At 41.3% G+C, this 24,675-nt stretch overlaps 1 protein-coding gene across 1 annotated transcript in view; it reads left to right on the top strand.

The window, feature by feature from the left end:
- The window catches only part of LOC126484278 (trehalase-like), a 325,129-nt gene that overhangs the window by 120,830 nt on the left and 179,624 nt on the right, over positions 1-24,675 (top strand). Inside the window, exon 6 of the mRNA XM_050107704.1 lies at positions 6,749-7,077. Within this exon, the coding sequence (XP_049963661.1) occupies positions 6,749-7,077 (329 nt within the window). The remainder of the gene's footprint in view (positions 1-6,748; positions 7,078-24,675) is intronic.

Raw genomic sequence — 24,675 nt, 5'->3', positions numbered from 1 at the left:
TGTAGACGGTGCGACACATGGAAATTTGGGTCGGCCCAGGGAGCGTGCACGGGTATAGTTAACGCGACCGCTTGCAATATGCGAGAAATACGGTCCCGGTTCGGCACAAATTTTCATACATCGCCAATAGGTAGTATATCCATAACTGCCCGTCCGATTGGCCGTGCGGTCTAACGCACGGCTTTCCGGGCGGGAAGGAGCGCCTGGTCTCCGGCACGAATCCGCCCCACGGATTTGTGGCGAGGTCCGGTGTACCGGCCAGTCTGTGGATGGTTTTTAGGGGGTTTTCCATCTGTCTCGGCGAATGCGGGCTGGTTCCCCTTATTCCGCCTCGGTTACACTATGTCGGTGATTGCTGCGCAAACAAGTTCTCCACGTACGCGTACACCACCATTACTATACCACGCAAACATAGGGGTTACACTCGTCTGGTGTGAGACGTTCCCTGGGGGGTCCACCGGGGGCCGAACCGCACAATAACCCTGGGTTCGGTGTGGGGCGGTGGAGGGGTGAAGTGGACTGCGATAGTCGTCGTGGGGGTTGCGGACCACTGCGGCAGCGGCGGGGACGGAGCCTCTCCGTCGTTTCTAGGTCCCCGGTTAAAATACAATACAATACAATATCTATAACTAATACAGCTGTTGTCAAAGAATTCGCAGTCAGCCAATAAACTTCGAATCATTTCGCAGAGCTGCAGATACTGAAGCGAGGGTCTGTAAGTTTTACCAGCCTAGAAGGGTATATGAAGATAGCAACTTTGATCTCGACTCCTCTCTCATTGTGCGATTTTTTTCTTTTTTTTTACGTTCTCCACCTGGATTTATTGCTACGATGAAAATCATGAAAGAGAAAAAATACGATCACACTTAGTTGGGAGATAAATCAATGACTTACAGCATTTGTACTTCAGAATATATTAAAACTAGTCCTGTCATAGAGCAGCAGCTACAATGTTGCAATGTATTTCAAAGCGCAATAAGAGATTGAGTACTTGCTTTTTCTATACGGTGGTGTGCGGCATTAAATGGTATCATGTCGCAATGAAAATATCTTTGAAACAAATCAGAGTTTCAGGTTCGTAGTTTCGCCAAAATGAAATGAACGTTAACTATCTCACTAACTTGCACCCCAAATAGAAAGACAAATACATCACACATTATATATTTCCTGGACACTAAGATTCCTTTCCAACGTAATTGTCAATATACTTGAATTTGATTATTAGGATCATTAATAATAGTTTATTGTTGTGAAAGTGGTACATGTACCTCGCGTAATTACTCACCCGATGATCAACAGCACAAGAGCGGGAATATTAAAATGGCCATTTACTTCATATAATGTGATTCGTAATGGGACAAGCAAAGGAGAAGGGCGACAAAGATTTTAAACTATGCGCGCACAGCGCCTCTGGACTCTCACGCGATCGCGGACAAGGATCACAGACATTGCAATTTACGAAATCTACACACGGCATACTACAAGAAGTTTATTAAAAATTTGAATAGTTTCCTTAAATGAGGACTTTTCAAAATTCTTTTATCCACGTCGAAAATTTTTCTACAACATAGTACCGTGAATGGTGGTTTGTTTCTGTGGTAGTATCTTGTTTAACCTCTTTATATGGATGTCACCGCATTTTCTTGTATCGTAACAATGAAGACAAGTCAGTTTTGAGACTCTCAGGTACCTTTTTCTATTAATTACATGTTTTTGTATTAGACGCATGGCACGAGTTGAATATTCAGCTGTCGAAATAATTGCTTGGTTTGTGTTAGCTCTGACCTGCTGATAATTTTTTCATTATTCTAACAAAAAATGGTTCAAATGGCTCTGAGCACTATGGGACTTAACATCTATGGTCATCAGTCCCCTAGAACTTAGAACTACTTAAACCTAACTAACCTAAGGACATCACACAACACCCAGTCATCACAAGGCAGAGAAAATCCCTGACTCCGCCGGGAATCGAACCCGGGAACATTATTCTAACAGATCGTTTTTGTACAGTGAAGACGATTTTTTGATTTCACTGTCAGACAATGGAAGCCACTTACAAGGCTTCACGTTCCAGTATGTATTAAGTGAGGAATCGAGCGATGTGCTTTGGCTCCCTACGTATCATTCACATAAGGATTCCGAAGACTAGAATAGTTACAGCGCGTGCAGAGGCATGTAAGCAGTGCTTTATTTCTAAAATTTTAGGTGACGGAACGCACATCCTCAACCAATACAAACGCTCCCCCCCCCCCCCATTCACCATCATCACCTCGAGCCATAAAAGACACAAGTTTCGATTTCTGAAAACATGTAATAATACCTACAATTGTAAACTGTTTTTTTACAAAATATTGTTCTGAAATTCAGCTTTTTAAAATAACATCATGTGCTACCGTCTGCCCACTTCGGAGTGCCAGTTTGTTCATTAGTTCTGCTCGACACACATCGGCACAGTTTGATAGCTTTTATGGTTCTTCTGTTTTCAACTGGTGTCAGATGCAACATTCAAACAGTTGCATTATAGCTGATAAATGATCATGCTACTGCGAGGCGTGCTTGCAGTCCATTTTCCTGCTTTGCTGATGCAAGCTGCAACCCCCTTCCGCTACGTGTTAACATGGCGGTGTGTAACATAGCTATGTCGGTGCATGAGAAACAGCGTGCTGCAATTGACTCTCCAATTTGAAGAGATCTTCCAAACACGGAGCACACTGTCCTCCAGCATGACAATGCCAGACAAAAAATGGTTCAAAAACGGCTCTGAGCACTATGGGACTTAACTTCTGAGGTCATCAGTCCCCTAGAACTTAGAACTACTTAAACCTAACTAACCTAAGGACATCACACACACCCATGCCCGAGGCAGGATTCGAACCTGTGATCGTAGCGGTCGTGCGGTTCGAGACTGTAGTGCCTAGAACCACTCGGCCACCCCGGCCGGCTAATGCCAGACCACACGAGCACCTGCGACATCTACAACAATCTGACGCCTCGGGTTCACTATCACTGATCATTGTCCATACAGTCCAGACTTGGCACCAGCCGGTTTTCATCTGTTTCGAAAACTTAAAGAGCACCTCTGAGGACTTCACTTTGATAGTGATGAAGCAGTTCAAGCAGAGGTGAAGTTTTGCCTCCTTCAACAAAGTCAAAAATTTTACAGCAAGAGTATGAACAAAGTGGTATCTCATTGAGAGAAGAGTGTTCGTCGCCAGGATGACGATGTTGAGAAAATAATATGTAGACATGGAGAATGATGTTATAGGATTTTAGTAATGTTTCTTTTTATTTAAAAAGCCTTAAGAGACTTCACATAAAAATTCGGACGCATTACTTTTCAGCAAGCCCTCATAAATCACTGAGGTTATTTGAGGTTACTTGTGTGTGTTAACAGAAGGTGACTGTACACAAGAAATTCGGAATGAAGGTCAACTATCTCGGCTGTACTTTATATTTCTGAGGTTGCTGGCAGTTGTGAACGAAAGACATCTGACATGAATATCAGTAAGATAAAAAACATTAAAAAAGTATTTGAATATTGCGTTTGCAAACTTACAGACCTTAAAATAATTATTGTGTGTGTATACCGTTCCTCATCAGGCAACCTTATGGAATTTTTGGACAGTGTTGAAAGTCTTTTTAGTGAGTTAAGACATTCTACAGAAAGCATTATTGTACTTGGAGATTTCAATGCCAACTTTAAAATCAACTGTTTAAATGTTACAAAATTGAGCAATGTCTTTTGTTCGCATAATTTAGCACCAGCTATCTTTGAATACACTAGACATGGAAAGAACTCTGAAACAATAATAGACCAAATATTTCTTGACTTACATAAACTAGACAATGTTGTAGAAGTGATTGACACTGGATTCTCGCATCATAAAGCACTAAAACTTAGTATAAATAATGTACTCTGTAAAAACTTTAGGTCAAGTGAGAAACACATCCACAGGAGATGTATTAATGAGGACAGCATTAGGATTTTTAATTCCTTGTTAAAAAATACAAGTTGGGATCTAGATAAACATGATAGTATAGACATGAAGTTTGAGTCACTTCTAGCTGATTACAAACATAACTTTGAAGTTGCTTTTCCCCTTAAGAGAGTGAAAGTAAAAGGCAAAATTAACACATGGATAACACAGGGCATAAGAAAATCTGGAGAGCAACTCAGAATGTTAAGTAAATCAGCAAGGCAAAATCCCACTTTGAAACAACGTGTTAAGTGTTATAGGAAATTATACACGAAAGTAATTACTGCAGCAAAAAAGTTAAATAATGATTCATATATCAGTAGAAATAATGCCAACAAAAAAAATGAAATCAGTTTGGAAAGTGATCAATAGTAACTCAGGAAGAAGCAAAGTAAGAAAGAACAACATTGTTATTAAAACTAAGGACAAAACTATAAATGATCCATTACACATTGCCAATATATTCAACTGTCATTATACAAGTGTAGTTCAAAACCTCATACGAGCCCAAAGTAGTACAGGCATCAGTCATAACATCACATTGAATCCCAAAACTATGTTTTTGTATCCTGTAACAGTACATGAGGTAGAGAATGTTATCAGCAAACTAAAAAATAAATTATCCTGCGGCACCGATGGCATTCCAGACGAAATCATTAAACACAGCAGATATATTACTCCTCTTCTTGTAGATATAATTAATGCATCTTTCAGTACTGGCACTTTCCCTAGAAAGCTGAAACAATCAATTGTAAAACCATTATACAAAAATGGGGATTGTTATGATGTAAAAAACTACAGGCCTTTATCAATGTTATCTTGTTTTTCAAAAATTATAAAAAGACTAATGCATGGAAGACTCTCTACTTCCCTAAAAAAAAAAAGTGGAATATTGGTCAATGAACAAAATGGCTTTCGAAAGAATAGATCAACTGAAACAGCTATACACAACTTTCTAAAACTTGTCCTAAATTCCATCGATAATAATGAAGTAAATTGTGGGGTCTTTTTAGATTTATCAAAGGCCTTTGACGTTATTAATCATAAACTACTGCTCGAAAAACTTAGTTGCTATGGAGTCCGTGGTACTGCTCATGCATGGTTTAAGTCATACTTACTTGGCAGATGCCAGAAAGCAGAAATAGTTCATGATGGAAAGTCATACTTTTCTGGTTATAAGGAAGTTAGTTATGGGGTGCCCCAAGGTTCGGTGTTGGGTCTCCTGTTGTTCTTGATCTTTATAAATGACTTGCCAAACTATGTAACACAAGCTGATTGTGTACTTTTTGGCGATGATACAAGTCTCTTTATTAAAGCTCAGAATGAGACTGACCTTAACACGAAAACTGAAACAACAACAGTTGAAGCAAGTAAATGGTTCAGGAACAACAGTTTATTTGTGAATGAGTAAAAAACATTATGGATGAATTACAGACATGTGTGAAATAATGTGAAGCCCAATACAACTGTGAAGCTAGGTCAACAGAATATATTACAAACTCCAAATACAAAATTCTTAGGAATTTGGTTAAATGAGCATCTAAAGTGGGACAAAGATATAGATGTGCTCAATAAAAAAAAAATTAAGTAAATGTTGCTATGTATTTAGAATGCTCAAAAACTGCAGCAGTGATCAAACAGTATTGTGTGCATATTATGCATTTATGCATAGTCTTTTGCGATATGGTGTCATATTTTGGGGCAATTCAAGTCGGGCACAACGCTCTTTTATTATTCAAAAACGAGCGATAAGGATCATAAAAGGAGCTGCACCTAGAGATCCATGTAGGGAATTTTTCAAGGAATATAAAATCATGACTCTTCCATCCATTTACATCTATGAAAGTATATGCTTTCTGAAGTCTCACCCTCAGTTTTCTTCTTTAAACAGTGAGTTCCATGACTATACAACAAGACAGAGTAATGACTTTCACAGAGAAGTGCAAAAGAAAGCCCAGTACAACAATAGTGCAATATACCACCCAAAAATTCTCTATAGTGCTCTTCCCTTAAAAATTAAAAGGATTCAGAAGCTGAGCAGTTTTAAAAGTGAACTCAAAAGAATGTTAATTAGTAATAGTTTTTACAGTGTTAGTGAAGACATGAATTCTTCAGAAAGATAGGGTGCCTTCACCTATCTTATAATTCACTCATATACAAACTTGTGTCGTGGGGTAGACTCTTTTAATGTACAGACAAAAATTAATTAATTTGTCAATATAGAGTGTTATAATCATTGTTTCTTGTTGCTGTCCATTATACACAGAATATATGTAACTTATTTGTGTCCTATATTGTTACAAATTTATATCATGTAAGCTATAATTGTTTTTGCCTATATATTTAATTCAGATTTGTTCACTGGTATTTTTTACATAATATGTTGTTATTCATATTTTTTCTGTATGCAACACATGACAAATCCCATATCATTCTACATGATAAAACGGGTGCTCAATAATCAAATCAAGGATATTGATATGTACCGACACACACACACACACACACACACACACACACACAGAGAGAGAGAGAGAGAGAGAGAGAGAGAGAGAGAGAGAGAGAGAGAGAGAAAGACAGACACAAAGAACCTCAACTCACACCCCTGCTGATCGCATCAAGTTGGTCACCCATTGTAACGTTTACCGGTGCCGGATCAGTGGCAATCGCAGTTACATTGCGATTTAACTCATGTATATTGTTTTAAATATCCAGTCACGACTTATTCGGGTGAGCTAGCAGTGAGTGAGTTGTCTGGTGGTGTGTGGCAGGGCCTGCTGGCGACGGACATGCCAGAGACGGTGCGTGGCGTGGTGGGCAACCTGGTGTACCTGGTGCAGCAGCTGGGCCACGTGCCCAACGGCGGCCGCATCTACTACAAGGAGCGCGCGCAGCCGCCGCTGCTGGCACCCATGGTGGAGGCGCTGGTGAGCTACTGCGAGCACGCCGGCTGCGAGCAGCGCACCTTCCTCGCCGGCAGCATCGCCGCACTCGACGCCGAGTTCCAGTTCTGGATGCACAACCGCACCGTGTCCGTGGGTGGGCACCAGCTCGCGCGCTACTTCTCGCCGTCCAGGGGACCGCGGCCAGAGTCCTACAGGTGACACACTCTTTTCACTGCGGAGAATGGCACCAGCAGCAGATGTTACATACAGCTTGTACTGAAGCACTATTGCAATTACGAGAGTTGAATGGTGTGAAAGCGTGCAGGGCTCTAGTCTGTCCCTCATTTTAGTTGATATATACATTGAACAAAAATTAAGGAAATCAGTGAGAAATTTGGAAAGGGAATTACAGATCCAAGAGAAGAAATAAAAAGTTAAATGCAGGAGAAGCACCAAAATGATGCGACAAGTGGAGTGGCATGTGGTGTAGCACAAGGCACGCATCTGGCTTGCAACTTCAGACGGAAAACATACACTGCCTACTGGATAGATCCGACGTCACCCAGTCGTACACTTTGCCATGCCACTACCAGATGTAGTGATGTGCTCCACATTTGCCACACACTGTGCTTGTGCCATTGGCAGCTTATGAAAGTTTCTACATTGGTTGTTCATTTGTCTCTGCACCCAGGAAAATGTGAATGATGAAGAGTTCAGTATTCATTTTTATCTCATTTTTATTTGTTGCTTTCTTTTCTGTCTGTCTGTCCGTCTGTCCAGTGCAAATTTTCAGTTGATTTTAAAATAACTACCCAGTGAGTTAGAGACTCAAAATGCAAACATACCTCAGGACTGGATGACAATTAAATATGAATGTGCTTTCTTGCCAGTCTGTCCAGTGTGGGTCGGGAGTAAGGAAGGTTGATTACATATGACATCTAGGCTGCATTTCACGACCGATATGTGCGGTTGTATCAGAATGTGTTTCAGGGAGTGTATGTGTGGGCAGACACAACTCAGCAGGGAGAAGCATATAGAGAGATAGCTGCGGGCAGAGGAGATGGACAGACAGAGAGGGGAGAGGAATAAATGAACAGAGAGTGGAGAATTGAGGAGATAGTCAGACAGAGGGTCGAAGAGGAGATCAACAGAGAAAGGTTGGAGGAAGGGATGGACAGAGACAGTGGGGGAGAGATATAGAAAGAGGAGGGGGAGGATATATACGGATGGGGGGAGGAGAGGAGATATACAGATGGAGAAGAGAGGAGGCAGTGGACAAAGAGGATGGAGATAGACAGAGACTGGAGGAGTAGAAGAAGAAGTAGTATACAAGGATGAAGCCACAGGCACTATAAAACTAATATTGCAGTAACAATATTGTAATAAATCATACAAAATTAATTTTGCTTACTTCTTTCTAAAAACAATTAAACAGATTTATACATCATTGATAGGTAGGTCTAGTGGTAGCAGTAGTAGTAGTAGTAGTAGTAGTGTCACCATGCTAGTAGTACTTGTTGTGCATTCTGGCCCTAGAGGCGCCAATCTGTTCCGACCGACTGCCAAGTCACCCTCTGTGAATAGCACCATTGGATGTAGTATGAGGGCAGTATGGAGGTGGGGGGGGGGGGGGGGGGGGGGGAACATTAGCCAGTACACCAATCTCACAGCCATTATCCGGATTTTTCACCTCGGAACACTTACTAATCAGTCGAATGGCTCAGCTGGCCTCTCAAAGCCGAGTGCACCCCAGACCAGTCCTCCCAAGAGGGCAAGATCCCTGGAATTATCAGGAACGGAAGCTGGCTCCCCCACATTGCAGTCAGCTATGCCGACCACTCAGCTATAGGGGCACACAGTAGATGGGTTCAACACTATTCTGTTTCAGGTGAAAAGACACTGAAATAAAAGAGAAAATTAACGTCTCTTATAACGTTATCAATATGTCTAAGTCCATTCAAAAATATCATACAAACACGACTGAAAAGCAGAAAAAACTTATTTAAGTAACGAATTTCATACATTACCTTTTAAATTGGACTAAAATTGTAAGATAAGCTTTCCTAAGCCAACACAGATTCCTAACCCCATACAATGGTCCTGAAAATTTGTGATTGTGAATTTTTAATAGCTATGAAAATACTTGTAAGATTTAAAACGAAAAGCATGGGGGGCATGCAACAGATATGGTGCATGAATAATTTGTCCTTACTACCTTCTATGCAATACACTCTACGTTCTTCATTTTAAATCTTATAAGACGTATTTACATATCCATTAAAAATTCACAACCGTATGGGATGAGGAATCTGAATTGGCTTAGCGACACTTGTTTTATACTTTTTAGTCTGGTATATTAAAAATTTACTTTTATTTAAATAATTATCTATTATGTAATATCATATCCTTTCAGTATGTTGCTACAAATACACTTTTCTCTGAAAAGACAATGCTTCACTTGTACTTAGAAGAAAACTGCAGAGTGGATTACTCAGCTCGATGGCTTTGTTTGTAGGTCACTGTTGGTTTTCTGGTTTTTGATGTGAGTTCTCAATATGGTGGTCTAAATTTTGCTGCATACATGTCATGAATCCTAAAGTTGTGAAACAAAGAAATAGCTTCAACTATCACATCAATTTTATTAATGTCACGATTCTATAGAGGGCCAGTCTGTATCCTTTAAAGTAATCAGGACTGTGTCAGGTGGGTTTTAGTGGTCAGGATCTGTCAGACACTCAAGTGTGTTAAGTAAAACATGACTGTCAGTTACATATTTAATGATCACAAGTACACAGTTGTCATCTCCAGGATGCTGGAAGCTGAGGCATTCTAGTGGAGCACAGGCCACGTCAGTGGGTGTCGATGGTCTCGGAGTGCCAGCAACACTCGTGTAGCAGGCTGCTGTGCAACAAGTGGACGATGACCCTGGTAGCACCACAAACACAGCCATTGTGGGACACTGGCCCACAGCTCTGCTAGCTGATCTCAGGAGTCTTTTAATTGACATCAAAGATCATCACCAACAGGAGGTAATCTAAAGCCCTGCTCAGAGTGTGTGTACCATGCAGAGCAAGGCCGAGGCCTCTCATTACAAGAGAAATGCTGGCAGCATCGGTGCCTGCTGCAGGAGTTATGGTGAGCTGCATCAGAGGCTCACCTTCACAATGCTAATGGGTCCTGTTGTCAGGTGTCCAGAAGGCCAGCTGGATGGGGACAGTCACAACACCCCATCAGCATGGGCTCAGTAGTAGGTGCTGCTACTCACAGCAGCTAAGCCCCTCCAACAGGACTCAGTGCTCTGAGGAAGTTCAACAGTGAGTAGAGGGTCGACCGACATAAGCCTCTCCTCTCGACAGAACTGTGCAACAGAAATAAAACAGAACAGGAGAAATATTTCCACTGGGTGCACTCTTGTGCTCTGGTACAGTGAGGCAACAATGACACCATGCATCCTGGTTTTCCAATTTAGTCAGCTCTCTTGGTTGCTTCAGTATTTCTCAACTTAATCTTTCATATGCTCTTTTCTGCTACATTGTTACCTGCACAGTTGCACTTACAATTGATTTACGCTTTCTTGTGACACTCTGTGCAGTCACCATTATGATGGTATCCTTCTGTTGCCATAATGTTATTGTGCTATATTCGCTCGCTTGAGCACTTGGCCAGTTCCGAGTGTTGCAGTAGCTCTGGTATTCACTGTCACTCGATCAGCATTTCTCTCTTGTTGGCATTCTGCTGATTATTGACCCACTCTGTGCTCCTTCTGCCGTTGCCAGGGAAGAACTTTGACAATTTTTTAACGTCTACCTGGAATACTATTCTGGGAAGTAACAATTTACTGAAGATCCAACACCAGAATCTTTGACACTAACATAACAGAAGAACATTCTACAGACTTTATATTCTGTAATGAAATACATTCCCTTCATTCATTCATTGTCTATTTAGATATGGCCTGATCATGGATTTTGTGAGAGGAAAGGCATCATCTGCAGTAAAACTATAAGGAAATTTTCAATCTTCTTCCAACAAAGGTCTAGATGTTCGAAGAGAGACTGTGCCTTTAAACTATGCCTCACTGAAAACATTTACTTTCAATAGACTCCAATCACTGTTGCATTCTCAATGTCAACTGGTAAAGATAATCTAAAAACCTTCAGACAGCTATCAAGATTATGGACTAGAATTGTAAAATTTTGTTCCGAATTTAGCGAGAGGTTTTTGCCATCTGTCCATGCTACCTATACAGTTATACTCATTCCATAGTTTCCATTAATGATCAGTTGTTTTTTTCCAGAATTATTGTGCTTGTATTGGTAAATATTCAGGCTGCAGATGTTCTCATATCATCTTTGACATTTTGGTGAAAATTCTTTAAATAGCACAGTGAGCTCAGAAAAAAAGTAAAAGGAAAATGCCTTAAAGATAGGAAGACACAAGTAGAATGTTTGCTTAATGTCAGCTCTGAGGTAAAGTTTTGAGAAACTGCTACATTTCTCTTATTGTTGTCATGTTACGTCATGCTTCTTTTGGCACAATCTAGAAAGCAGAAAAATGCAATGGCAGTTATGACTGAATCTGATATTGAGCTTCTTTAACATACAACTAAGAACAAGACAGATCAAATAACTACAAAAATGTGAAGTTTTGTGATTTCTGGCATGACTGATCAATACTTGTAATATAAGCACTGTCGGTATAAAGTTAAATACATAACTAGTTCATCATCATCATCATCATCAAGGATTAGACCTTTTGGTCGATTCTGTCTCCTTCAAAATTGGTCAGGCCATCTCTTCACTGATCTTCCTTAGGATCTTTTGCCTCTTCGTTTATATTGTTTTGTGGCCTTAGTGATTCGACAAACATAACATTCTCATACCCTCACAACATGGCTTCAGAATGGGTAAATCTACAGAATCAGCAATTGCCAGTCTAACAGAATACATTTTACAATCCTTAGATGAGAAAAAGGTTGTCTCTGCAATGTTTCTGGATCTTCCAAAGGCATTTGACACCATTGACCATGAAATGCTGATACAAAAATTAAGCAACTATGGCATTCGAGGGCAACCAGATGAATCAATAAAATCATACTTGTGCAACCGCAAGCAGTATGTATCATTAGGAAACTCATACCAATCAGAAACCAAATCCATCAAATATGGAGTGCCACAGGGTTCGGTAATGGGGCCATTGTTATTTAATGTGTTTGTTAGTGATATAGGTGTTGAGGAGGAAGAAAAGAAAATATTGTATGCTGATGACATGATAATACTAAATAGTGACCAAAATATAGAACAACTTGAAAGAAGAGCATACATATCTGCAAACGTCACAGCTCAATGGCTGTTGGAAAATGAACTGGTTATAAATCTAAAAAAGACTATGTATGCACTGTTTAAAAACAAGGAGAAGGCTGCAGACATGGATTTAGAGGTTGATGGAACAAGGCTGGAAGAAGTAGAATCGGCTAGATTCTTAGGTATTCTTGTGGATAATGAACTGAAATGGAAAAAAAAACATATCAATAATGTCTGTAAGAAACTGAGCTCTGTCATATTCTTAATGATGCAGCTATCACAGTATTCAGACAAGAACCTTCTGTGTACAGTGTATCATGGACTTTTCGAACCATACTGGTACTTACAGTATGGAGTGACTGTGTGGGGAAACTCAAACATACAAGAGACAAAACAAGTGTTCACATTACAAAAAAAAAGCAATTATGACCATTTTAAGAAGAATGACCTCTGAAACATGCAGAAACTGTTTCAAGAATTTAGGTATCTTAACTTTTTCATAGTTGCATACATACAAAACAATAATGTGCATCACAAAAGGTAGTGAGGACTGGGTTACAAATGCTAGTGTACACACCCACAATACAAGAAGGAAGAATGAAGTACGGAGCATACCTGGCAATGCTAGAAAAAGGACCCCAGTACTCTGGTATCAGACTACTAAAAAGTCTGCCTAAAAACCTGCAAGATAGTGTACCTCACAATGACTTTCCAAAGAAACTTAAAGACTATCTCATTGAAAAAGAGTTTTACAGTGTTGCAGAATACTTATGCCATTAAATTTGTATATATTGTTATTCATTAGCAATGATGTAAAAATGTAAGCTAAAGGTGTGATAAATGATAATGAATGTTAATACTTTGACATGTCCTATATTACACGTACATTTATTGTACACAATGTAATCTTACAGGATCAAATAAAATTCAATTCAATTCAATTAAATTCTTGGGTCTGGCATAGAGTCTATATGTTCTTTCTGCATAGACTGATATCATTTTATTTTGTCAGTTTTGCATATGCAGTTCAGCTGGATGCCATCACCTCTCTTTTTATCCATCAAAATATATCCAGCCACATATCTAAGGAAATTCATTAACATGCCTTTGTTCTCTTTTCATTTTGCATCTTAAGAGTCCAGTTTTCACACCCACAGAACATTACTGGTATAGCCATAACCCTACAGAACTTCAGAGAGTATTTCTGTGGGCTTCTTATCTCAGTATTCTGCACAAAGGTTCACAGAAATAGTTAAATAGGTCTAACTTACTTGTATTTCATTGTTTGCCCTGTATACCATACTGCATCCTAAATATTTAAATGTATTAACTTGTGATTGACAAGAATGGGGGAAAGAAATACAGCAGAAGAAGAGTGAGTAGCTTTGAGAGCTGAAATAGTGAAGGCAGCAGAGATTCAAATAGGTAAAAAGATGAGGGCTAGTACAAATCCTTGGATAACAGAAGAGATATTGAATTTAACTGATGAAAGGAGAAAATATAAGAATGCAGTAAATGAAGCATGCGAAAAGGAAAACAAACGTTTCAAGAATGAGATCGACAGGAAGTGCAAAATGGCTATGCAGGGATGGTTAGAGGGCAAATGTAAGGTTGTAGAGGCATATATCACTAGGGGTAAGATAAATACTGCCCACAGGAAAATTAAAGAGACCTTTGGAGGAAAGAGAACCATAGTATGAATATCAAGAGCTCAGATGGAAAACGAGTTCTAAGCAAAGAAGGGAAACCAGAAAGGTGGATGGAATATACAGAGGGTCTACACAAGGGCAATGTACTTGATGGCAATATTATGGAAATGGAAGAGAATGTAGATGAAGATGGAATGTGAGATGTGATAGTACATGAAGAGTTTGACAGAGCACTAAGAGACGTAAGTCAAAACAAGACCCTGGGAGAAGACAACATTCCATTAGAACTACCTATAGCCCTGAGAAAACTCTACCATCTGGCGAGGAAGATGTATGACACAGGTGAAATACCCTCAGACTTCAAGAAGAATGTAATAATTCCAATCCCAGAGGAAGCAAGTGTTCACGGGTATTAAAATTACTGAATACCAGTTTGATAAGTCACAGCTGCAAAATACTAACATGAGTTCTTTACAGACGAAAGGAAAAACTGGTAGAAGCCGATTTTGGGGAAGATCAGTTTGGATTCCATAGAATGGTTGGAACGTGCAAGGCAATACTGACCCTATGACTTATCCTACAAGATAGAGTAAGGAAAGGCCAACCTACATTTCTGGAATTTGTAGACTTAGAAAAAGCTTTTGACAATGTTGACTGGAATACTCTCTTTCAAATTCTGAAGCTGGCAGGGGTCAAATACAGAGAGCAAAAGGCTATTTACAGTTTGTACAGAAACCAGATGGCACTTAATAAGAGTTGAGGGGCATGAAAGGGAAGCAGTGGTTGGGAAGGGAGTGAAACAGGGTTGTAGCCTATCCCCAATGTTATTCAGTCTGCATGCTGAGCAAGTAGTAAAGGAAACAAAAGAAAAATTTGGAGTAGGTATTAAAATCCATGGAGAAGAAATAAAAACTTTGAGGTTCGCCGATGACATTGTAATTCTGTCAGAGACAGCAAAGGACCTGGAAGAGCAGTTCAGTGGAATGGACAGTGTCTTGAAAGGAGGATATTAGATGAACATCAACAAAAGCAAAGCGAGGATAATGCAATGTAGCTGAATTAAATCAGGTGATGAGAGGGAATTAGATTAGGAAATGAGACACTTAAAGTAGTAAATGAGTTTTGTTATTTGGGGAGCAGAATAAACGATGATGGTCGAAGTAGAGAGGATATAAAATGCAGACTGGCGATGTCAAGGAAAGCATTTCTGAAGAAGACACATTTGTTAACATTGAGTATAGATTTAAATGTCAGGAAGTCTTTTCTGAAAGTATTTGTATGGAGTGTAGCCATCTATGAAAGTGGAACACTGACAATAAATAGTTTAGACAAGAAGACAATAGAAGCTTTAAAAATTGATGCTACAGAAGAATGCTGGAGATTGATGGGTAGATCACATAACTAATGAGGAGGTTGTGGATAGAATTGGGGAGAAGAGGAATTCATGGCACAACTGGACTAGAAGAAAGGATCAATTGGTAGGACATGTTCTGAGGCATCAAGGAGCCACCATTTTAATACTGGAGGGCAGCATGGAGGGTAAAAATTGTTGAGGAAGACCAAGAGATGAATACACTAAGGAGATTCAGAAGAATGTAGGTTGCAGCAGGTACTTAGAGATGAAGAAGCTTGCACAGGATAGAGTAGCAAGGAGACCTGCATCAAACCAGTCTCTGGACTGAAGACCACAACAACAACAAAAACAACTTGCTCTATGATCTGTTTGTCAATTTCAATCTTAACTCGCATGGGCTTGTATCCTGAAAATGCCACTGATTTTGTCTTTGTGATGGAGACATTCAGATTTCATTCTTGGCTATTTTACTTAAATTAATGAAAGATTCTTGTATGTTATTTTCATACTGTCTAAAAATTACTTGGTCCTCAGCAAAAAGTAATGTACCAGTATCCACATCATTAATTTTAAAATGTTTTATTGTCTGTAGCCAAGTTTTGATTACATTGTCAATATACACTCCTGGAAATGGAAAAAAGAACACATTGACATCGGTGTGTCAGACCCACCATACTTGCTCCGGACACTGCGAGAGGGCTGTACAAGCAATGATCACACGCACGGCACAGCGGACACACCAGGAACCGCGGTGTTGGCCGTCGAATGGCGCTAGCTGCGCAGCATTTGTGCACCGCCGCCGTCAGTGTCAGCCAGTTTGCCGTGGCATACGGAGCTCCATCGCAGTCTTTAACACTGGTAGCATGCCGCGACAGTGTGGACGTGAACCGTATGTGCAGTTGACGGACTTTGAGTGAGGGCGTGTAGTGGGCATGTGGGAGGCCGGGTGGACGTACCGCCGAATTGCTCAATACGTGGGGCGTGAGGTCTCCACAGTACATCGATGTTGTCGCCAGTGGTCGGCGGAAGGTGCACGTGCCCGTCGACCTGGGACCGGACCGCAGCGACGCACGGATGCATGCCAAGACCGTAGGATCCTACGCAGTGCCGTAGGGGACCGCACCGCCACTTCCCAGCAAATTAGGGACACTGTTGCTCCTGGGGTATCGGCGAGGACCATTCGCAACCGTCTCCATGAAGCTGGGCTACGGTCCCGCACACCGTTAGGCCGTCTTCCGCTCACGCCCCAACATCATGCAGCCCGCCTCCAGTGGTGTCGCGACAGGCGTGAATGGAGGGACGAATGGAGACGTGTCGTCTTCAGCGATGAGAGTCGCTTCTGCCTTGATGCCAATGATGGTCGTATGCGTGTTTGGCGCCGTGCAGGTGAGCGCCACAATCAGGACTGCATACGACCGAGGCACACAGGGCCAACACCCGGCATCATGGTGTGGGGAGCGATCTCCTACACTGGCCGTACACCACTGGTGATCGTCGAGGGGACACTGAATAGTGCACGGTACATCCAAACCGTCATCGAACCCGTCGTTCTACCATTCCTAGACCGGCAAGGGAACTTGCTGTTCCAACAGGACAATGCACGTCCGCATGTATCCCGTGCCACCCAACGTGCTCTAGAAGGTGTAAGTCAACTACCCTGGCCAGCAAGATCTCCGGATCTGTCCTCCATTGAGCATGTTTGGGACTGGATGAAGCGTCGTCTCACGTGGTCTGCACGTCCAGCACGAACGCTGGTCCAACTGAGGCACCAGGTGGAAATGGCATGGCAAGCCGTTCCGCAGGACTACATCCAGCATCTCTACGATCATCTCCATGGGAGAATAGCAGCCTGCATTGCTGCGAAAGGTGGATATACACTGTACTAGTGCCGACATTGTGCATGCTCTGCTGCCTGTGTCTATGTGCCTGTGGTTCTGTCAGTGTGATCATGTGATGTATCTGACTCCAGGAATGTGTCAATAAAGTTTCCCCTTCCTGGGACAATGAATTCACGGTGTTCTTATTTCAATTTCCAGGAGTGTAAATATTGAAAGTGCTAGGTGAGAGGGGACACACTTGTCTAACTTCTTGGTTTATTTCAGTACTATTATGTCTGCTTCCTGCAATTCTTTTATGTTTTCTTGTTAATATATGAACCCCGTGGAGCTGTTATGGGACAAGATGGGATCCCTCTATTTCTTAAAATTTTCTACAGCTTCATTTACTTTATCAAATGCCTTTTTGTAGTCAAGAAAGGCAAGAAAATTTGGCAAACTAAATTCACAATATTTTTCTGTTAATTGTTTCATTAGCATACAATTTATAACATGAATTCAGAAGGCTGATTCTACTGTAGTTCTGACATTCAAACTGTTTCTTTTTTTTATAAACTGTGCTAACTGGGCTGCATTTTTCTTCAGATACACTACTGGCCATTAAAATTGCTACACCACGAAGATGACGTGCTACAGATGTGAAATTTAACCGACTGGAAGAAGATGCTGTGATAAGCAAATGATTAGCTTTTCAGAGCATTCACAAAAGGTTGGCACCAGTGGCGACACCTACAACGTGCTGAAATGAGGAAAGTTTTCAACCGATTTCTCATACACAAACAGCAGTTGACCGGCGTTGCCTGGTGAAACATTGCTGTGATGCCTCGTGTAAGGAGGGGAAATACGTACCATCATGTTTCCAACTTTGATAAAGGTAGGATTGTAGCCTATCGCGATTGCGGTTTATCGTATCCTGATGCTGCTGGTCACGTTGGTTGAGATCCAATGACTGTTAGCAGAATATGGAATCTGTGGGTTCAGGAGGGTAATATGGAACACCGTGCTGTATCCCAATGGCCTCGTATCACTAGCAGTCGAGATGACAGGCATCTTATCCGCATGGCTGTAACGGATCATGCAGCCATGTCTCAATCCCTGAGTCAACAGATGTGGATGTTTGCAAGACAACAACCATCTGCACAAACAGTTCAACGACGTTTGCAGCAGCATGGACTATCAGTTCAGAGACCATGGCTGCGGTTACCCTTGACGCTGCATCACAGACAGGGGCGCCTGCGATGGTGTACTCAATGACGAACCTGGGTGCACGAATTGCAAAACATCATTTTTTCGGATGAATACAGGTTCTGTTTATAGCATCATGATGGTCGCATCCGTGTTTGGCAACATCACGGTGAACGCACATTGGAAGCGTGTAATTGTCATCACCATACTGGTGTATCACTCGGCACTTTGAACAGTGGACGTTACATTTCAGATGTGTTACAACCCATGGCTCTACCCTTCATTCGATCCCTGCGAATACCTACATTTCAGCAGGATAATGCACAAACGCATGTTGCAGGTCCGGTACGGGCCTTTCTGGATACAGAAAATGTTCGACTGCTGCTCTGGCCAGCACAATCTCCACATCTCTCACCAACTGAAAATGTCTGGTCAATGGTGGCCGAGCAACTGGCTCATCACAATACGCCAGTCACTGCTCTTGATGAACTGTGGTATAATGTTGACACTGCATGGGCAGATGTACCTGTACACGCCATCCAAGCTCTGTTTGACTCAATGCCCAGGTGTATCAAGACCGTTATTATGGCCAGAGGTGTTTGTTCTGGGTACTGATTTCTCAGGATCTATGCACCCAAATTGCATGAAAATGTAATCACATGTCAGTTCCAGTATAATATATTTGTCCAATGAATACCTGTTTATCATATGCATTTCTCCTTGGTGTAGCAATTTTAATGGCTAGTAGTTTATATAACCACATTGCCAGCACTTGTTCATATAATTGAGTATTCTTATTTTTCCTCTATTTGGTGCATAATTTATCAATTCTATATTGATTTTGTCACCCTCTGGAGTCTTCCTGTTCTTGCCAGAGACTATTGCATCCTCTAGTTCCTCCAATGTCATCTAATTCTACATTCCTATGTGGTTCAGACGGAACCACCAGTGTATCTTGCACATCTACCCAGAGTGTTTTATAGTACTGAAACCAATTACATTCAGATACTGTGTTTATTTGCAGATTGTCCTTACCTTCTTTATTTAAATGTTTCATCATTTTGTATGCTCTATCTTGTCTTCCTCTTATGTCATGTTCAACATCTGTAATATAATTTTCCCAACTATGGATTTTTACTTGCCTTACTTTCCTTTCGACTAGAGCTATTCGTTTTATAATCTAGTCTCTGATCTAAATCATCTGGGATATGCAACAATTTTAAGTAGCCACATTTCTTATCTTCAGTTAGGCTACACACTTCATCATCCCAGTATCACAAGCTCCATTGGAAAATAATAACTTTTCTTTCTTGTGCCAAGTGCTGCTCTTGCTGCTTTAATTAGTGCATCCTCTATATTATTCCATTCCTGACTGATGTTATCTGCTTTTATATTTAAACTTACATATTCTTCAAGCCTTTTCTGATATAACAACCAGATACTCTCTTCTTGAAGTAAATGTAATTTAAATGTTGTTCTGTGTTATTTTGTTTCTGTTTGGAAGATATCTTCCATTTTTAAAACAGTTTTATTTCTGAGACTAGCAAGAAATGATCCATAGAGACACCTGGCCCTATGAAGATCCTTGTGTCTTGTGCTAATGATCAAGTCTTCTTATTTGCCATTATGTAGTCTAGAATTGTGGCTAGCTGATAAGGTAAATTTGTGGATTTGTCTATGCCTGAAGAATTTGTTTTTTATCCTTAACTCATTATTCAATGAGGACACCTTCAGTCTATATCCATTATTATTTATTATGTTTTCCCATTCAGAACCAATCAAATTTGCCACCAGGTGTTACCCATCCTGGAATTTAAATCAGCTGCTATTATCAGATAATCATATTTGTTTATCTTATACAGCAAGATATCACAGAAGTCTTCAGAGTCATCACCCCGTCCCTCTTCTGGGGCACATACTCCAGTAACTAATAGTTACTCTTACTCTTAGTATCTTTATTCTCACCAGAATTATCTGTTCATTGATGAAGGTATAAAACCGTATTTTGTTTGTTAAAGTCTTCCTCCACAGAACAGCAGTTCTGGAATAGGCTCTTCCCTTTGAGGGACTCTGCTGTAGATCTCGTCATACCTGTTTATTGTTACAGAACGTCTTGATTTCTTTTTGGTTTCTGTTATGAAGGTCATTTCCATATTTTGTGAATTTAGTTCATCTTCTAGTTCCGCTTTCTTGTCTTTTAGACTGCAGACATTCCAATTACACAATTTGAACATGCTGTCTATTCAAAGTTGTTTTGTTTCTGTTGTATGCCAAGGCTGTCTTAAATTTATCCATCCAGCCCGCTTTTTTCCAGAGATTCTGAGTAATATTATGATTCCCCCATTACAGGATACCAGCTTGCAATCAGGGTAACTAGGTGGTGAGGCTGCCACTTTCTGGTATCCCAGCACATCTGTTTTTCTTTTGGGATTGTCTCCTTTAGATGGTTGCTTTTACTACAGTTATGAATCGATCTCCCCAAGTTTTTCAAGGTGTTCTTCCCTGTTTTTCATTGAGGTTGTCTCCTCTAGGAGAGTTGGGTTTCCTATGCCAAGGAACCCCCCACCCCACTAGGCTGTGGAATGCTCTTTGTCTGACTCCTACCTAGCAGACCTGCATGGCTTGGGTGGCCCTGCCAATAGCTTTAGCCCTTGCCAGCATCTCGCTCTAGGTCATAGCAGAGTGCACAAACCTCACCACCAGTGGCTTGTTAGTTATATTATTGTAACTGTGCACAACAAATGAAATGAATGACTGGTAAGAATGAGGCATCAGTGGTAGTATTTCTTATCAGGTGTGACAATCGATTCTGTTGTCAGTCTCGTTCCGTGAAGAAGCAGCAATAATGGAACCAATTTCTTTGCATCACATGGTTGCCTTGGATAATTACATTATTGGAAAGGATGATACTTATTGCTGTAATGGAGCATAAGTACAACTCAACCAGCAGACTGAACACTACTTTATTGCAAAGAAGCATTAACAACTTGAACACGTATTTAAGTAACATTCAGCAGGCACTAATTACATACAAAAGAGCTGGCGCATTACACACAGAGAGATGAGGCCAAGGATAGCTCAGCAAGCATTAAATAAATTGGGGTCTGTGGTGAGCTCTGACAGTGACCTCACTCACTCACACACACACTCTCTCTCTCTCTCTCTCTCTCTCTCTCTCTCTCTCTCTCACACACACACACACACACACACACACACACACACATACAGATATATCTGAGGCGTCCTCTGCAGACAATTCTGTCACAAGCTTGGCCGTTTGGAAGTATGTGTATGTGTCACTGCATTCCTCCATTCCTCCTCTCTTAGGGAGATCACAGACGTCCATGCTGTCCTCCTTAGATGCTGGGCTCTGGCTAAGGTGGCACGCTGCAATGGGAGTGTATGGTCTGAAGTGCTTTTGGCACGGAAATATTGTGTGCCCACTTTCCCATCTCAGACCGTACGGTAACACAGGCAATGCTGGGGCTGTTTCCATGTTGACTTCAAGCATCAGTTCTGGTGACAATGGTGCCCCCAGTGCTGATGACACTAGTATCAATGGTTGCTCTGGGACAGGTGAACCCCTGATAATAGTATCAGAAGCAATAGAGGAACTGCTGGTTCGGCCACCGAGGATGGATGCCTTTATTCACATGTGAGTGGAGAAGCAGCAGCAGCAGGTGATGTGACACCAGATGTGGACGGGCTCAGAGGTGATGGCATGACACCAGGGGATGCCTGGCTGTCCATGTGAAGACAAAGCAGGTCACAGTGCCTCAAGCAGAGGCTGCCCTCCAAGCAGATGTCGCAGAGAAACCACCCCTGGCATCTGATGACAGCTGGAATCCATTTAGGGTGGCATTCAAACCCACACATCCAGACAACCACACCCAGCTACATAGGTTAATATGCAAGTGGAGGATGCAGGAGGTGTAGCAGTGCCCTCAGATGGCGCCCGTGGAGTAGCTCCACCAGGCTCTTCTCACCGAATGGCGTGTAATGGTACAAGGAGACAAACCGATCTAAGGCAATGTCGAATGAAGTGTTGGCCACATAATTTTTCATCTGAGTTTTAAACGTTTGCACTAGGTATTCTGCCTCACTGTTAGATGGTGGATGGAACGGCAGGGTAAGAATGTGATGGATACCGTGGGAATCTCAAAATGCGGCCAACTCTTGTGATTAAAATTGTGGACCATTATCGGACACTAACATTGTGTGCAACCCTTCAAGTGAAAACGTTTTGGACAAGGCTGTAACAGTGGCATTTGTGGATGCGGAAACACAACAAATGACATACAGAAAACAAGAATATGTGTCAATGACCGACAGACTATAATAAACATCAACGGGCCAATGTTTTTGTGCGTGAACACCCCAATAGACTGCATGTAATAAATGGAGGACCTCTGAATGAAGCACTGAGGTATCACTACCTGAGGGGCTGTGTGATCTGTGGCTAAAAGCAGAACCCAATCCATACCAGAGAATCAGTGTTGAAAGATGTAATAATTATGGAGTGAGTCAAATGCACGAGAAGGTGGTTAAACTGGCCAACCTTGTTGCACGAATCTTATGACATTCCACAAAACGAGATCTGAAGCCTTCACAGTCCTTACAAAAGAACTACCAACTATCTGATATGTGGTGACATCAATGTGGAAACAGAGCAATTCCTCCTGATCAAATTCTAGGCCCAGACTCGTCAGCAGGCAGGACAAAGCATCAGCATTTGCCATTGATTCATAAGGTGCAAATGAATCTCATAGTTGTAACATGAAAGGAAAAGAGCCCGACACTTAATGTGATGTACTACTTTATCTGGTAAGGACACAGAAGGACTGAATAAGGAAACCAATGGTATGTGATCAGTGGCAAGTGAAATTTGGTACCACAAGGAATTTCTTCACAGCATGTACGATGGCCAATGCTTCCTTTTCTATCTGGGAGTACCTATATTGAGCAGGAGTTAGTGTTTTTGAGGTATGAGCAATAGACCACTCCGAGACATTGTGATATCTATGAGCCAGTACTGCTCCCAACCCATACAGTGGAGTATCTGCTGCAAGGACTAAGTGGAGCCTTGGTTGGTATATCACTAAGTAGAATGCACACTGCAACATGGTCATCTTAAGGGTGGAAAACCTGATGTCACAAGCTGGCAACCAGTGAAACTGAGTCAATTTGTGCAGAATACAAGTAACAGCTGTGTGATTGATGCTGCACCAAGCGCAAAAATTTATGGTGGTAGGTGACTTTGCCTAGAAAAACCTGTTTTTGTGCATGTTCCTCAGTGGAGGCACTGGAAACTACACTGTCATCTACATAATTTGCACAACCTGGCACAGACACCATAAGCTGTTCCAAAAAAACATTGAAAAATAGTGGGAGTGCTGGCAACTAACATATGTTGTTGCTGTATCTAAAAGGAACTGTAATTAGGCATCCAACAACTCAATTTTTGAGAAATATTGACCATGTTATAACTTTGGAAAGAGTTTGTCCATGCATAGTATCGGGTATGTATCCACAACAGATTGTGCATCCACAAAAACTTTAAAACCAGCCCGATGGTTTCTGTACTATAACTAAGGGGGAGTAGACCATTCACCTAATGCAACAGGTCTGACAATGCCAGATTCCATGAGGCGATTAAATCATCTTTGATTTGTTCCCCAAGTGCCACTAAAAATGGACAGGCCTGAAAGACATGAGGCCTAGCGGAAGGTTTCACAATCAGGTATGCCTGAAAATTGTTGGCACGCCCCAATCCTTGAGAGAACTAAGAGGAAAACTCAGACCATAATGCATCTAACTGTGTATAGAGCACTTGTTCTGACACTAAATTCACTTCACCTGAAATTGTAAAACCAAACAACTTAAAAGCACCTAACCCAAAAAGATTCTTTGTAGATGTGTTATCCACAACAAGAAATGTAACTGACCAGACTGTTGACTTGTAGGTCACTCGGGGGCAGAGAACTGGCTGAGAATAGGGATACTCGGTTTTTTGTAATTTACTAACTTTCTTGACACAGGGAGAAGAGGAGGAGAGCCCAGTTTGTGAGTTAAATGATGTTATCACAGCTCCTGTATCCAGTTGCAAGTGCAGAACATTATGAAAAAACCATACCATCAATAAAAAACTTGTTCGGCACAACAGGAACAGCCGATACAATGTTTACATCCATATCCACATCAGGATCATTGTGCTGAATTTTTGCATTACAAACAGAACCAATGTGACCTTTTTTGTTGCAGTTATGAGAGGTAGCCCAGCAGTCTGGGCACTCACGGTTAATGAAACAATGTAATTTGCTGTTTACAGGCCTGTTTACTTTGTTGGTGTGCCTGCTCCATGGAGTGAAGTCAGCCACCTTGATGCTCTGACCATGAGCAGACTGCTGCAACTGTGTCTTCCTCCTGCAAAACATCTGAAACCTGGTGTGGAGGAGAGGGTTGGACTGCTGATACTTCACACCATGAC

Source organism: Schistocerca serialis, chromosome 6 (genome assembly GCF_023864345.2).
Source record: "Schistocerca serialis cubense isolate TAMUIC-IGC-003099 chromosome 6, iqSchSeri2.2, whole genome shotgun sequence".
Lineage (NCBI taxonomy): Eukaryota > Metazoa > Arthropoda > Insecta > Orthoptera > Acrididae > Schistocerca > Schistocerca serialis.
Note: the sequence above shows the minus strand (reverse complement) of the source record. Positions and strands in the feature narration are given on the sequence as shown.